The sequence below is a fragment of the Danio aesculapii genome, chromosome 5 (genome assembly GCF_903798145.1).
Source record: "Danio aesculapii chromosome 5, fDanAes4.1, whole genome shotgun sequence".
Taxonomy (NCBI): Eukaryota; Metazoa; Chordata; class Actinopteri; order Cypriniformes; family Danionidae; genus Danio; species Danio aesculapii.
Genome location: NC_079439.1, coordinates 4,155,180 through 4,169,529, shown reverse-complemented (window position 1 = coordinate 4,169,529; position 14,350 = coordinate 4,155,180). Strand labels below are relative to the sequence as shown.

At 38.4% G+C, this 14,350-nt stretch overlaps 1 protein-coding gene across 3 annotated transcripts in view; it reads left to right on the top strand.

Annotated features, from left to right (window-relative positions):
- LOC130228796 (carbohydrate-responsive element-binding protein) overlaps positions 1-14,350 on the top strand; it is a 111,503-nt gene that overhangs the window by 15,605 nt on the left and 81,548 nt on the right. For 2 of the 3 annotated variants that reach the window (XM_056457239.1, XM_056457238.1), the window contains exons 1-4: positions 1,153-1,490; positions 4,992-5,074; positions 6,291-6,380; positions 10,336-10,374. In XM_056457239.1, the coding sequence (XP_056313214.1) occupies positions 1,325-1,490; positions 4,992-5,074; positions 6,291-6,380; positions 10,336-10,374 (378 nt within the window). In that variant the 5' untranslated portion in view covers positions 1,153-1,324. Of the gene's footprint in view, positions 1-1,152; positions 1,491-4,991; positions 5,075-6,290; positions 6,381-10,335; positions 10,375-14,350 lie in introns of those variants that run through there. The other variant, XM_056457240.1, reaches the window with a different exon arrangement.

Genomic DNA, 14,350 nt, shown 5'->3' with positions numbered 1-14,350 from the left:
CATCTCACGTCTATGGAAAGCCTTCTTCAAGCTCCTAGGTGTGGCCGTCAGCCTCTCTTCTGGATATCATCCCCAAACCAACGGGCAGACAGAGAGGAAGATTCAGGAGGTGGGACGGTTCCTGAGGACCTTCTGCAGTGGTCACCAGAGCTCCTGGAGCCAGTATTTGGGCTGGGCAGAATATGCCCAAAATTCACTGCGGCAACCCTCCACCGGACTCACGCCATTCCAGTGCGTCCTGGGCTTCCAACCACCGCTCTTTCCCTGGGATGGCGAACCATCTGATGTCCCCGCAGTGGATCACTGGTTCCGGGAGAGCGAGAGAGTCTGGGACGAGGCTCATCAACATCTGCAGAGGGCAGTCCGTCGAAGCAAGGTAACCGCCGATAGAAGAAGGTCTGAAGAACCCAGATACACACCCGGACAAAAGGTGTGGCTATCCACCCGGGACATACGCATGCGACTGCCCTCTCGCAAGTTAAGTCCCCGATTTGTTGGTCCCTTCACCATCGTGGAACAGGTTAACCCCGTCACCTACAAACTACAATTACCCTCTCACTACCGTATTCACCCTACATTCCACGTATCACTCCTGAAACCCTATCACGATCCTGTTCTTCCCTCCACAGAGCCTGACCACGAAGAGGAACCCCCTCCTCCACTGCTCCTAGAAGAAGGAGCCGTCTACGCAGTGAAGGAGATCTTGCGTTCCCGACGTCGTGGTGGCCAGTTGGAGTACCTGGTGGACTGGGAAGGGTACGGCCCCGAAGAAAGGACATGGGTTCCCAGAGCTGATATTCTCGATCCTAGTCTCATGGTGGAGTTTCATGAGAGCCACCCTGAGTTCCCAGCGCCTAGAGGCAGAGGGAGACCACCACGGCGTCGGAGGTGTCGGCCCTCAGGAGCGGGCCCTGGGGAGGGGGGTACTGTCATGGATTGGTCAGGCTCTCACGACCCCCACTCACGAAGATCACCATCACCTGACTTCTAATGAGCACACAGCTGCATCACATTCACGAGCACCAGATAAAAGCACAGCACTCCAGTCGCTCATTGTCCGGGCTCGTCTCGACGAAAGCGGACAACTGAGCGACCACTCAGCGTAGTCATCCTCAGCTAAACAAACGATTTACTTACCTGTTCTCTTTGTATTCCTCCTAGTCTTCCTGGTCCTCCCGAATCGTCCTGTCTTCCAGTCCTTCCAAGTCTGTGTCATCCTCTGTCAGCTGTATCTGGTGTGTGCTGTCCATCCTCGTGTATTCCTGTTACCCAGCCACGGAGGAAAAGACCCCAACATCATTCCTGATCCTCCTGGCTATCCTTCATGTGCTCCTTGTTGTCATTCAATAAACACCCTAACGTTTCCTTACCTCTGTCTCCTGTCCGCTTCATAACATCTCCGAAGTGGAAATCTTTCAAAGGTTTGAGGTTGCTGTGGAGGGATAAAATCCGTCTGAATAATGGCATTTGGAGGGCCTGGTTCATTCAGTGTGAGTCTCCTGATCTATTTTCATTCATTCATTCATTTTCTTTTCAGCTTAGGGCCTTTATTAATCTGGGGTCGCCACAGCGGAATGAACCGCCAACTTATCCAGCACATGTTTTAAGCAGCGGATGCCCTTTCAGCCGCAACCCGTCACTAGGAAACATCCATACACACTCATTCACACACATACACTACGGACAATTTAGCTTATTCAATTCACCTATACCACATGTCTTTGGACTTGTGGGGGAAACCCACGCAAACAAGGGAAGAACATGCAAACTCCACACGGAAATACCAACTGACCCAGCCGAGGCTCGAACCAGCGATTTTCTTGCTGTGAGGCGACATCACTAGCCACTGCGCCACTGCCTCGCCTACCTGATCTATTTTCTCATCTTAATTTACTTTAGGTCAAGCCAGTGCCGCTATTAAGACAGTAATAAACACAAAATCTACCAGTACATTTGTCTAAATATGACAGTAATTCAAATTAATCTGTAAAATCGCTCTAAAATCTCATTATTCAGCTAAAGTGGGTGTTGATTCAGTTCAGTTCAATAAATATCAGTTATAGGTCCATTCATCAGCTCTGCAGAAGACATACAATACGTTTCATTTTTAGGCCAAGTGTTATTCTCATCTGATAATAGTTTAAAGTCTGCAGGAAATCTAAATTTACCATGATTGTTTTGCTAGTGCATATAGGGTGTGTTGGAGCCATTTCTTTCTTTAATTATTATTATGTTTGGACTAAATGGATTGGTTGGATGATACGATTATTATTATTATTATTATTAAGTTTACATTTGATAATTATTGTATTTAGATTTGAGTATTTTGTATTTGTATATTATTCATGTTTAAGTATTAGCTTTATTGTTGTGATTTTGTGAATGAAGACTTTTATTTTGTCAAAACTGGGATTTAAGGAAGCCAGGTAGTAGGTGGAGTAGTAAGGGGAAGAGGAAACAATTTTCAGACTGTGAGTTTGTTTGTGGTGACGGGTGCTGCTGAGGAACAATGAGCTATTTCACTGATTTGATGGCACAAGATGTGATAAAATAAACATGAGAAAAAAGGATTCACAGCGGACTCGCGTGTCATTGTTTACCCTTACCGCGATAGCGGCTTAAAGCAATAATGCCGCTACAGGGTGAACAATTAATCTGTTCAAATTGTTAATCCATTGAATTATTTTTGTTTTTTTTTTTGTTAAACTTTCATTCAAATCTGTCCATCTCCTTCTCCTCTGGAGCAGCAATCCTTATCTGATGATGTCAGCTTGACTGATTGACTGAAATATGCTTAGCCACGCCCACCTTCAACTGTTAGTTTGCTGAGAAAGATGAGAGGAGGAGCACAAAAATAAACCCCGCCCTCTATTAAATATTCAGTTTAGCTGGAAAAACAAAAAGAAGTCTCCAGCAACTTCTGGTTCATGAAGACGTTTAAATCTAATATTTAGTGTTGCTCAAATTTGACGAATGTTACTCTCGCTTGTACAAGTGTTTCCACAAATTGTTGATGTATTAAAACAATGTTTTAATGATGTTTTTATGTTTTGAATTGGTCGCAAAATGTATACTCGATTAACAATCCAAAATTATCCAAATTTAGTTGCATCAACTGCCTGTTTTATTTATTTATTTATTTATTTATTTATTTAATATTTATTTATTTAAAAAGTAACTATTACCATCTACTTCTTTAAATAAAGTAGATTTATATGTTTGGCTAAAGCATATCTATACCCTGAAAAATAAATTGGTTTAGAAACTCTTTTAACTCAAAATTAAAGCATAGAAGGGGCGGTGTGGTGGCTCAGCGATTAGCACTGTCGCCTCACGGCAAGAAGGTCGCTGGTTCAAGCCCCGGCTGGGTCAGTTGGCGTTTCTGTGTGGAGTTTGCATGTTCTCGCCATGTTGGCGTGGGTTTTCTCTGTGTGCTCTGGTTTCCCGCACAGTCTAAAGACATGCACTATAGGTGAATTGGTTAAGCTAAATTGTCCGTAGTGTATGAGTGTAAATGTGAGAGTGTATGAGTGTTTCCCAGGACTGGGTTGCAGCTGGAAGGGCATCCGCTGCGTAAAACAAATGCGTTCATTCCAAACGGAGTGGTGGTTCAAGCCAAAGGAAAATGAATGAATGAATGAATGAATGAATGAATGAATGAAGTAAAGCATAGAATTAAATGTGAAAATGTGAAACGCTTGAATTATATTTTCTCGTAAAACAGACTCCAAAACTCTTTAAGAAATTAGAAAATATCTGTTTTTGACATGAAGATATTAATGTTTTATAAACACTAACATCATGCTTTTCTGTAAACTGCCTTGAAGCAATGGATATTATCAAAAGCACTATAGACAGGGTGTCCGTGGGGCTTACAAAGTCTTTTTGTTCATGTATTGCTACCCAGTGTGGCCAACATCCATCCAATCACCAACAATCCATCTCAATATAACTTTAAACTTTTATTAAAAATATATAGTTTTTAACTCTATTTAGCATAATGGTTTAATTATTTTCCTTACAATAGCATTAGTTATAAAGTTCTTCATGTATTTACTGCTGAGGACACTGACCTGGACAGATTGTTGTGCATACATTTAGTTTATTATAGTTTTTAAAACATTTGTTCTTTTTTTTTTAAAGAAAGTTATGTTGAAATAAAGTGCTTGTATACAACTAGAGCTTGCTTGTTTTGACACAATATCTAAAGTATTTAGTTTTTGTTGTCATTATATTATTATTATTATTTTTCTATCATTAAATATATTAAATAATAATAATTGTTTTGATAAGGCAAATAATCTTTCCCCTCTGGGCCATTTGGAAAATTCCATAGTTTAGGGTTTTATGAGTCTAAAATTTCATTCATAATGGTCTTAATGTCTTAAATTGAACTTGATGAAACCTGCAGAAACCCTGTAAAGAGATCAATTTGACTCTATATACTATATTTGACTCTATTTTACTATAGTAGCGCAGTAGGTAGTGCTGTCACTCACAGCTCTTGCCTCACAGCAAGAAGATCACTGGTTCGAGCCTCAGCTGGGTCAGTTGGCATTTCTGTTTAGAGTTTGTATGTTCTCCCCTCATACGCATGGGTTTCCTCTGGGTGCTCCGATTTCCCCCACAAGTCCAAAGACATGCGGTACAGGTGAATTGGGTAAGCCAAAATTGTCCGTAGTGTATGTGTGTGAATGAGAGTGTATGGATGTTTCCCAGAGATGGGTTGCGGCTGGAAGGGCATTCACTGCGTAAAAACATAAGCTGGATAAGTTGGCGGTTCATTCCGCTGTGGTCACCCCTGATTAATAAAGGGACTAAGCCAAAAAGAAAATGAATGAATACTATATTTTGAGACTCAATAATTACACTTATATGATATTTTTGTCTGTCCTACCACTGAACTAGTTCTAGAAATGCATAATGAACTTCAAAACTGAGTTCTAGAAATGCATAATGAATGACTGATGTGTGATGTTAAATTGCTGTAGATGTGGAGAAAAGGAAAAACCCTGTGTGTGGGTTCATCACGCCGCTGGAGGGATCGGAGGCAGATGCACACGGTAAACCTGAAGTGAGTGTTTACAAATACTTAATGCAGCACTTAAATAAAGCAATGCACAAAAAGGTAGACCGTCTTTATATAGGTTTAAGTTTTCATGCACGATGCAACCTGTAGATTATTATTAGGGTTCAAAAGGGTGCTGGGGATCCTGCAAAATGCTTGAATTTTAATCTAGTGTTTTCAAGTGCTTAGATTTTGGATAAAGTGCTTGAAAATAACAATGTATCTTACTAAACGGGTGTTAATTATTAACTATTTAAATAAAATAAACATTTTTGGTTTTCCAAAATGAAATCTGGTGGCACGGGGGCTCAGTGGTTAGCAGTTGCCTTACAGCAAGAAGGTTTCTGCTTCAAGTCCTTGCTGGGCCAGTTGGCATTTCTGTGTGGAGTTTGCATGTTCTTCTTCAGCTTAGTCCCTTATTCAGCTTAGTCCCTTATTCATTAGGGGTCACCACAGTGGAATGAACCGCCAACTATTCCAGCTTATGTTTTATGCTGCAGATGCCCTTCCAGCTGCAACCCAGTACTGGGAAACACCCATACATACTCATTCACACACACGCACTCATACACTACGGCCAATTTAGCTCATTCAATTTACCTATAGCGCATGTGTTTGGATATGTGGGGGAAACCGGAGCACCCTGAGGAAACCCACACTAACACGGGGAGAACATGCAAACTCCACACAGTAATTCCAACTGGCCCAGCCGGGACTCAAACCAGCGACCTTCTTGCTGTGAGGTGACAGTGCTAACCACTGAGCCATCGTGCCGCCCTGTTGTTAGATATATATATATATATAATTGTAAAGTTTGTATATTTATAAGGCATATTACTATAATATCTGTGATATATTGATATATATAATTTTCTGATATTTAAATTTTAATTGAAACCTATGAGATCAACGAGACCTGTTAGTTAATGAATTGTGAACACCTAAAATGACTACTTAAGCAGCAAGAGTTAAAGGATCATTACACCGACTGAAATGTTTGCTTTTTTCTTTTGTCCTATGATTTATTTAATAAATTATTGAGTGAGGACCCTCTTTGGTTCTTGACATTTGAAGATATTTGGTCTCAGCACCAAACTGAAAGACTATAAACACTATAAATCATAGTAAGAAAAGCATTTTTGCACTGCTTCTAAAAGTGCTTGAATTTGACTTTAGAAAAAGAGCCCTGTATAATGGATGTGCTTATTCATGACTTTTACAGGCGATTGTTCTGGAGGGAAGCTACTGGAAGAGACGGATTGAGGTGGTGATAAAAGAGTATCACAAATGGAGGATTTACTATAAGAAAAGAGTGAGTAGCTGATCAAATGCAGTGGGTGAGGTGTGCATTATCTGACCAGAACAACTTTTCAACATTAATTTCTTTAATGTGAAATTGAACTAAATAAAATTGAGCCAGTACGATTTTATAAACGGTTCTGTCAAATAAATGCTTTAAAATGTAATGTACAGATGAAATTATTCGCCCTCCTGTGAAATTTTCATTATTTTTCAAATATTTTAAAGTGGGAAAGCAGAGCAAGGGGATTTTTTCAATATATATCCTATTATTCTGTAATTACATAAACCAAGGTTAATATTAATAGCCCTCTTCAAAAATATTGTTTTTTTCTGATTGTCTACAGAACAAATCACTGTTGTCTGATGACTTGCCTAATTAACCCAACTTGCCTAATTAACACAACCCTTCCTACACTTCAAGAACTGTACTCTTCCAGAGTGAGTAAAAGGGCTCGCAAAATCACTCTGGACCCCTCACACCCAGCACACTACCTGTTCGAACTGTTACCGTCTGGTCGGCGCTTCAGAGCACCGAGCACAAAAACAGCCAGACACAGGAAAAGTTTCTTTCCTCAGGCTGTCTACCTTATGAACAGTTAAATATTCCCCTACTGTGCAATAAATATGTGCAATACTTTCTCATACGCACTTGTACACAGCACCTTATATCAATATACAATGCAATACTTTCTACATTCGCACTTGTACACAGCACCTTATAACCTGTATATTTATAACAATCTGTACATACAACTCAACATCCAGATTTCTTCACTAACCGCATTTGTTTAATGTTTATCTTTTTTATTTTTATTTTTTCTCATATTTTGTGTTGTCACTTGTCACTTTATGTACACTGGAAGCTTCTGTAGCCAAAACAAATTCCTTGTGTGTGTGAAGCACATTTGGCAATAAAACTGATTCTGATTCTTTAAGATTTTAAATGTCACTTTAAGCTGAATACTAGTATCTTGCAAAATTACTAGTAAAATATTATCTACTTTCATCATGGCAAAGACAAAAAAATGTATTAGTTATTAGAGATTATTTATTAAAACTATTGTTTTTAAAAATTGTAGAAAAAAATCTTCACTTTTTATGACAATTTTTTTTTTGTTTTGTTTTTTGTCACAAATTTTTGAAGAATAATTAAATTTCACAGGATTGCTAATAATTTTACTTTAACAGTTTTTCTGAGATGCAAAGCAGTTTTTTTCCAGCAGCCGTTACTCCTGTGTTCATTCACACAGGATTCTTCATAAATTCTTCATAAACGTAGTTTGTGTTGTTTTATATTTTTGAGTAATTGAGTTTTTTCAGTATTCTATGATGAATAGAAAACAAAAAAAATGTTTAATATGTTTTATGAATGTGTTTATATAAATAATAAAAATAAAAGTAATAATAAGTGAAGTTTATTTATAAACTAATTTTGAGAGGATCACGTGCTTTTGATCGAACACAGCTGGTCCTGCATTTGCCAATTTATGATTCACCAATCAGACGATTCCTAAGTCACTATAAATAACCTAAGATCCATATCACAGCCATCTTTGTTTTGAAGAATCCCCCCTTCCACCCCTACTCCTCTTTCTTTCAGATGTGTGGCACGATGACCCAGTGTTTAGCACTGTTGCCTCACAGCAAGAACGTGACTGGTTCTAGTCCTGTCCAAGCCAGTTGATGTTTCTGTGCAGAGTTTACATGTTCTCCCCGTGCTCACGTGGTGTTCCCTGGGTTCCTCTCACCATCCAGAAACATGCAACTTAAGCTAATTGACTAATCCAAATCAGCACCATAGACATGCTCCTACAAGTAGTTATCTCTTCATAGCAATCTCTATCTGTTCATTAGCTACTACAGCAGGGGAGTTTTTATGAGCTCAGGGCTCTCTCCCGGGACAGCATGCCAAACACGCTTTATAATCAATAATCAGCTAAGTGTGAACTCTTGAAAGTATAATAAAAGTATCTTACCAGTGCCAAATTTTTGAATGGTGGTGTAAACATTTGATGCTTTTTTTCACTTATTATTAAACCAATTTTAAATGTCCCGTAATAAACAATAATATATAAGACAACTATGCAATGTTATTAGCAAAAGAAAACGGTGATAAATGTAATGACAATATAACAACAAGAGATGTGCATAAAATTGCACACGTGGACAATTCGGTATAAGTTCAGTAATAATCATAACCGGTTGTTACGTACTGACATAATTTATATCAGATGTGCTATTGCGGTAGCTTACTATGGTGAGGGAGGCGAGCGTGAGTATTTAAAACGCTCCAACTACTTAACGCAGAAACTCTGCACAATTCACTGCGTGTGTGTTTGCTGGACAGTCTTTCACTGACACAGCATATCCATATTTCACTGTTATGGAGAAACTGAAAGTAAACTCCATTTCTCTCTCTCTCTCTCTCTCTCTCTCTCTCTCTCTCTCTCTCTTTTTCACTGTGGCCCCTTTGACCTGCTGTTGTGAGGTAAAGCTTCCTCTCCTTTCGGCTGTTAAAGCGAGACTTCTGGATACAGACATGAGCGCGTGCCTATAGAGTGAGTTTTCTCCTCCGCATCCATCATGGATCAGCTGTATGGAAAGCCAAATGGGTCAAATTGCACCTATTACCAAACGCGTGTCATCCTCAAAACGTGATCGCCGCTGCCATTTATCAGTGTCATTTAGCGGTGAAGAGCGTAAGAGCCAATTGCAGCCCTTTATGTTGAGAGCCCTTTAACCGTGAGACCAGTGTAGGTTCACACCTCGATTACACTCATTTAAAAGTACACTAAGACGTCAGCGCCAGTGGTGTAGTGATTAGTGCGTCGACACACGTGTTCACGGCGACCCGAGTTCGATTCCTGCCTCATGGTCCTATGCCGATCCTTCCCCACTCTCTGCTCCCTCACTTTCCTGTCAATAATCTCAACTGTTCTATCAATTAAAGGTGAAACCCCGAAAAAATAATCATATATATATATATATATGTATATATATATATATGTATATATATATATGTATATATATATATGTATATATATATATGTATATATATGTATATATATATATATATATATATATATATATATATATATATATGTATATATATATATGTATATATATATATGTATATGTATGTGTATATGTATATATATATATGTATATATATATATATATATATATATATATATATATATATATATTGTTGTGACTATCCTTGATTGAAATTTGAAATTAGTCACATCTTGGGTCTGCTGAGGGGTTTAGACGCTTCCTTAGGAAATAATACATGGCACTACAAGTCTTTATATGTAGCTGTGTATTGTAGAGCTTGTTTGAACAAAAACTGATATGAAATAAACAAAATCAAACGACTTTGGTCATCAAACACTGAAGGTAAGGTCTAAATACCATGTGCTGCTCCTCCAGTAGGCCACACCCGGGCCTTTTAAGCTTCCCCTGGCCTGCAGGGGTGCAAATCTCCAAAATAAAAGAAATCAAGATTAACAAAAACCTTTAAATAAAATAAACAAATGGCTCCTACATATATTATATATAGATAAAAGTACACTTAGCAAATTTACCCAAACAATTCTAATATTTGAGAACGGCTAAAGAAAACCTAGAGTTACTGGATATGTCCGTTTCTGCTGATTGGCTGCAAATTAAAAATAAATATATAAATCATGCGCATTACCCAACAGGTGTTTTTGAATATATCAGAGTTGAATATAACAGCTAGTTTTTTCCTGTTGCAAAACTCTTGGAGCATTTTCAGGTCAAGAAACCAAAGTTCAGCATTCACAGTATTAACATCTCTGACCTCAGTGACCCTCACAAAACCATATCCTAAAGCCCCTCGTATTGATAAGATAAGATGCTTTTTCTCAGTATTTTAGGCTTTCTGACTGATCCGTATTGTCAAAAGCACTGCTGATTTATTTTATTGTATGTGTTTTTAGCTCCAGAAGAACAAAGATCTGCTGTCCATGCTGCAGAAGGTAAGATCAGACAGCAACTTTCCCTCTCTATTAAAGATTTAAGAAACACTTGAGTACGTTTTTGGAGATTTGTGTTGAGCATCAAATAAGGCAACATTAGCAACTGTTAAAATTCAGTTCAGTGTGGTTTAATTTTCACTGCTGAAAGTCCAAACACTAAAGAGCAAATCCTTCGCCAACCAAGCAAGCCAGTGGTGACAGTGGCGAGGAACAAACTTCACCAATTGATGAAAGTGAAGGAAAAAACCTCGAGAGAAACCAGGCTTAGTTGGGCTTGACCATTTCTCCTCTGGCCAAATTCTTCTCTCCTATGAGAAGAGCCTACTTCTTAATCATTCATGACAGCACATGCTTTCCGATGACACCTGCCATGCTGTGATACCGCACAAGGCACGCAGTATTTAGGTGGTTATAATCTTAAGTGTTTATTTCCATGATCCGCGGCGTTTGTTGCATGCATTGTCAGGGCTAACACTACCAATACAGCCAAGCTAAAAGAGAATTAGAGAGTGGAGGACTTGGTTACCATTCAGACACATCACCTATTCCTGCTGCCGTGTTCGCCTAACATCTTCCATATTACAGCAGGGGTTATGGTTGGAATAAACAGGGCAAGAGATCTGCTAATATCTACTGTGTGTGCAGTGAAACCCAGGCATTCAGGAGGAGAGAAGTCCTCCACCTCAGCACCTTTTTTTTCTGTGTGTGTACATAATTATTTTGAAATATTTATAGATTATATAAACATTTATTGTGTTTATATACACATAATTATCTTTATAATAATATATAATTTATATAAAGATCATTTAAATTATTTTATAACTTTATAATTTTGATAAACATTATATAAACATTATCTTTATAATGAAGCCTTGCTCTGTTAAACATCATTTGGGAAATATTTGGGACTAATAATTTTGACTTCAGGGTGGGCCATTTATTTGGATGCACCTTAATAAAATGGGAATAGTTGGTGATATTAACGTTCTGTTTGTGTATGTAGTATATGTGAGGGGGCTTGTAAATAACTCATGAAAGAATAAAGTTATGTTAAAACCAAGCACACCATTGTTTTTTCTTGTGAAATTCCCAATAAGTTTATAAATGTTTATCCATATAAATTTCCCACCCTGTGTGTGTATATATGAGCAATATCACACGAGTAGCAGTGCGATATGGCTGTATATCAGCACTGGTGGGAGGTGTGCGTTGCGGCCTCGTGCCGTAGCGCCCCACCAATGCTGATATACAGCCATATCGCACTGCTACGAGTGTGATATTGCATTTCTACAACAGTTCGACGGCACAGTCTTGTATATATAAAAGAAAATCAAACACGGAGAGTCTAAAAGCCTTTTGTATTAGGAACTACTTTCTTCCACCATTCATGCACATCTGCAGCTGTTTCTAATTCACAAACATCACTTTAGAGCTAGTATTTGAATGATTCTCTATAGTGTAATGTGAAGCGGCGCTTCTGGTGTGTGACCCCTTAAGGTGAGTACAGAACAGCTGATTTTGCTCACTTTTTAAGATTATAAGGCTGAACGTGACATGTAATGCCATCCGTCTACAGAGATATCTCCCTACAGTCTATTACAGTCTATAGTATTTCTCTGTTGCCGTCAGTATTGTGATGGGTGCCAGGTGTCCCGGCGTTTACCCGGAGACTTTAAGGAATAAAAAAAAAAGGAGACAGAAACTATTTTGCTCTTCATATTGGCCTTTATTCGTTTATCCCAAGTGCTGTCGACTACATACATGCCAGTCAATGACAATGAGTAGGCAAAAGGAAAAAGCACTCAAACAATAGTCACAAAAAAAAAGTTACATTATTGAAATAAAAGAATGATACAGCGGTAGAGCGACCATCACACACTTCTTTTCAGAGCTCGCCAGAACTGAACTGAGCTCCCATACATGCGTGCTTACATGTAAAAGGTAAAACAACCACAGAAATAGGCCTCTTAAAGGGAACATTTATGTACAATGCATATCAAATATTAAGTGACCGTTACAATATCACAATAATTAACCTCAAAAAAAGCAGAGCAATCACTACCAGTGTTAGCGATAAGGTGGGACGAGGCTGAATCCAGCTTCTTATTTGCAGCTTCTTATTGACTCTATCTGGTCCACCTTAAAAACCGCTACACTTCCGTTTTTCAGCTTCTTATTTGCGCTCAAGAAAACACACTAAGCAAGGGCTTATTATGCGGTTCTGGCGCCATCTTGTGGATAGACAACGTCAACCGTCTTTGGCCGCCGGCGAGCTCTCTCAGAAATTGTGAATATTTTAAAATAGGCACTATTATTACAAATAAACTGCATAGTTGCAATCTAAACAACAATATTCTTGACTAAAAAAGCCTCAAAAGTACATTTTGTTGTCTAACAACAGTAATATTTGTCAAACTGTAGCGTCTCTGTTTGTTGCTGGCTGTATGTGGGTGGAGTAATACACAGAAGTGAAAGGTGAAGAGGCCTTTGTGTGATGTTACTGGCAAAATATCACATGGCTATCAGCCAATCAGATTCAAGAACCAGACAGAACTGTTGTGTGTGTGTGTGTGTGTGTGTGTGTGTGTGTGTGTATATATATATATATATATATATATATATATATATATATATATATATATATATATATATATATATATATATATATATATATATATATAATATAGCAGCTTAAGGACGCATCTCATATGGAGAATGAAGTCGAATGCATTGCAGATTTTTTTTTTTCACAGACTTTAACAGAGTGTAAAAATCTTGATGGTTCTGTGGGTCTCGTCTGTCAAATCTGAGCTTTAATTTGTATTTTCTCTTGGATTCAAGGCAGTTTATTGGCTGGGCCATTCTACAGCTTGATTTTCTTTCTCTGAAAGCATTTGAGAGTTTCCTTGGCTGTGTTTGGGATCATTTGCTGTTTCTCAATATGCGTTCTTCAGCGTTCTTGTGTTCTCGTGTAAAGTCATCATCAACCGCCAAAGTTCAGCTTCAAAACTCAAGAACGGAGGATGCGTGAAAGTTCCTGCATATGTTCTTGGTATTGAGGATGCAACGATGCAGACTTGAGCGCCGAACTTGCTCTAGAAGTCCCAGAAGTCATTGCGACTGAATAAAGGAGGTGGGAAGTGCAGCATTTTATATAGGTTTATTATTAAAGTTCAGAGATAGAACTTATTTATCTCAGGCGTTTCCCTAAATGAGACGGTGAAAGTAAAAATTACCATGAAAATCTTCATAAAGGCATAAACACATTAAGGGTGTTTATTTGCTGAAATTCAAATTAAAATCTGTTTTATTTGTATTGTGCAACGTATATTTGTAGGGTTTTTGTGCGTGTTATATATATTGAAAAGAAATAAGCCAAAAAATCGTTGTATAAATGCTGTAATGTCTAAATAATTTTCCGTTAAAAATGCGTGAAGGTCATGTGACCATCAGTAAGAACGCAGCATCTCATTTCTCACAGGACGCGTTCTGTGTTCTCGCGGTCTCCTGAGTTCGTTCTTCCGATGTGACTTGGCAAGACCGGTCTTCACATGAACGCAAGTCCGTTCTCTGCGTTCTTGGAATTGAGAAACAGCCATTGTCTTGCTGAAATGTCCACCCTGGTTTCATCTTCATCCTCCTGCTAATGTAGATGTTGGATTGAAGCAGCTGATATTCATTTACACTGAGGAAGGGCAGAGGCTTGCTGAAGAACTACTGAGAGATTTCAGCTGCTGTCTGGGCCTTCACTGCCTTTCTACACCTCCCTTTCTTCATGTGTTTGATACTCTTTTCCTGTGTTTTATTAGACATTACTTAATTTGTAAACTAATACGTTTTGTTTTCCTTTCATATATGGATTTCTTTGGCTGTTATCACTGTCTGGTCAACAGCACATGTACACAGCATCGGTTATCTTTGTATAACAATGTCAAGTGTATTGTCCCTGTAAAATAAACAAGCAAATAAAAAA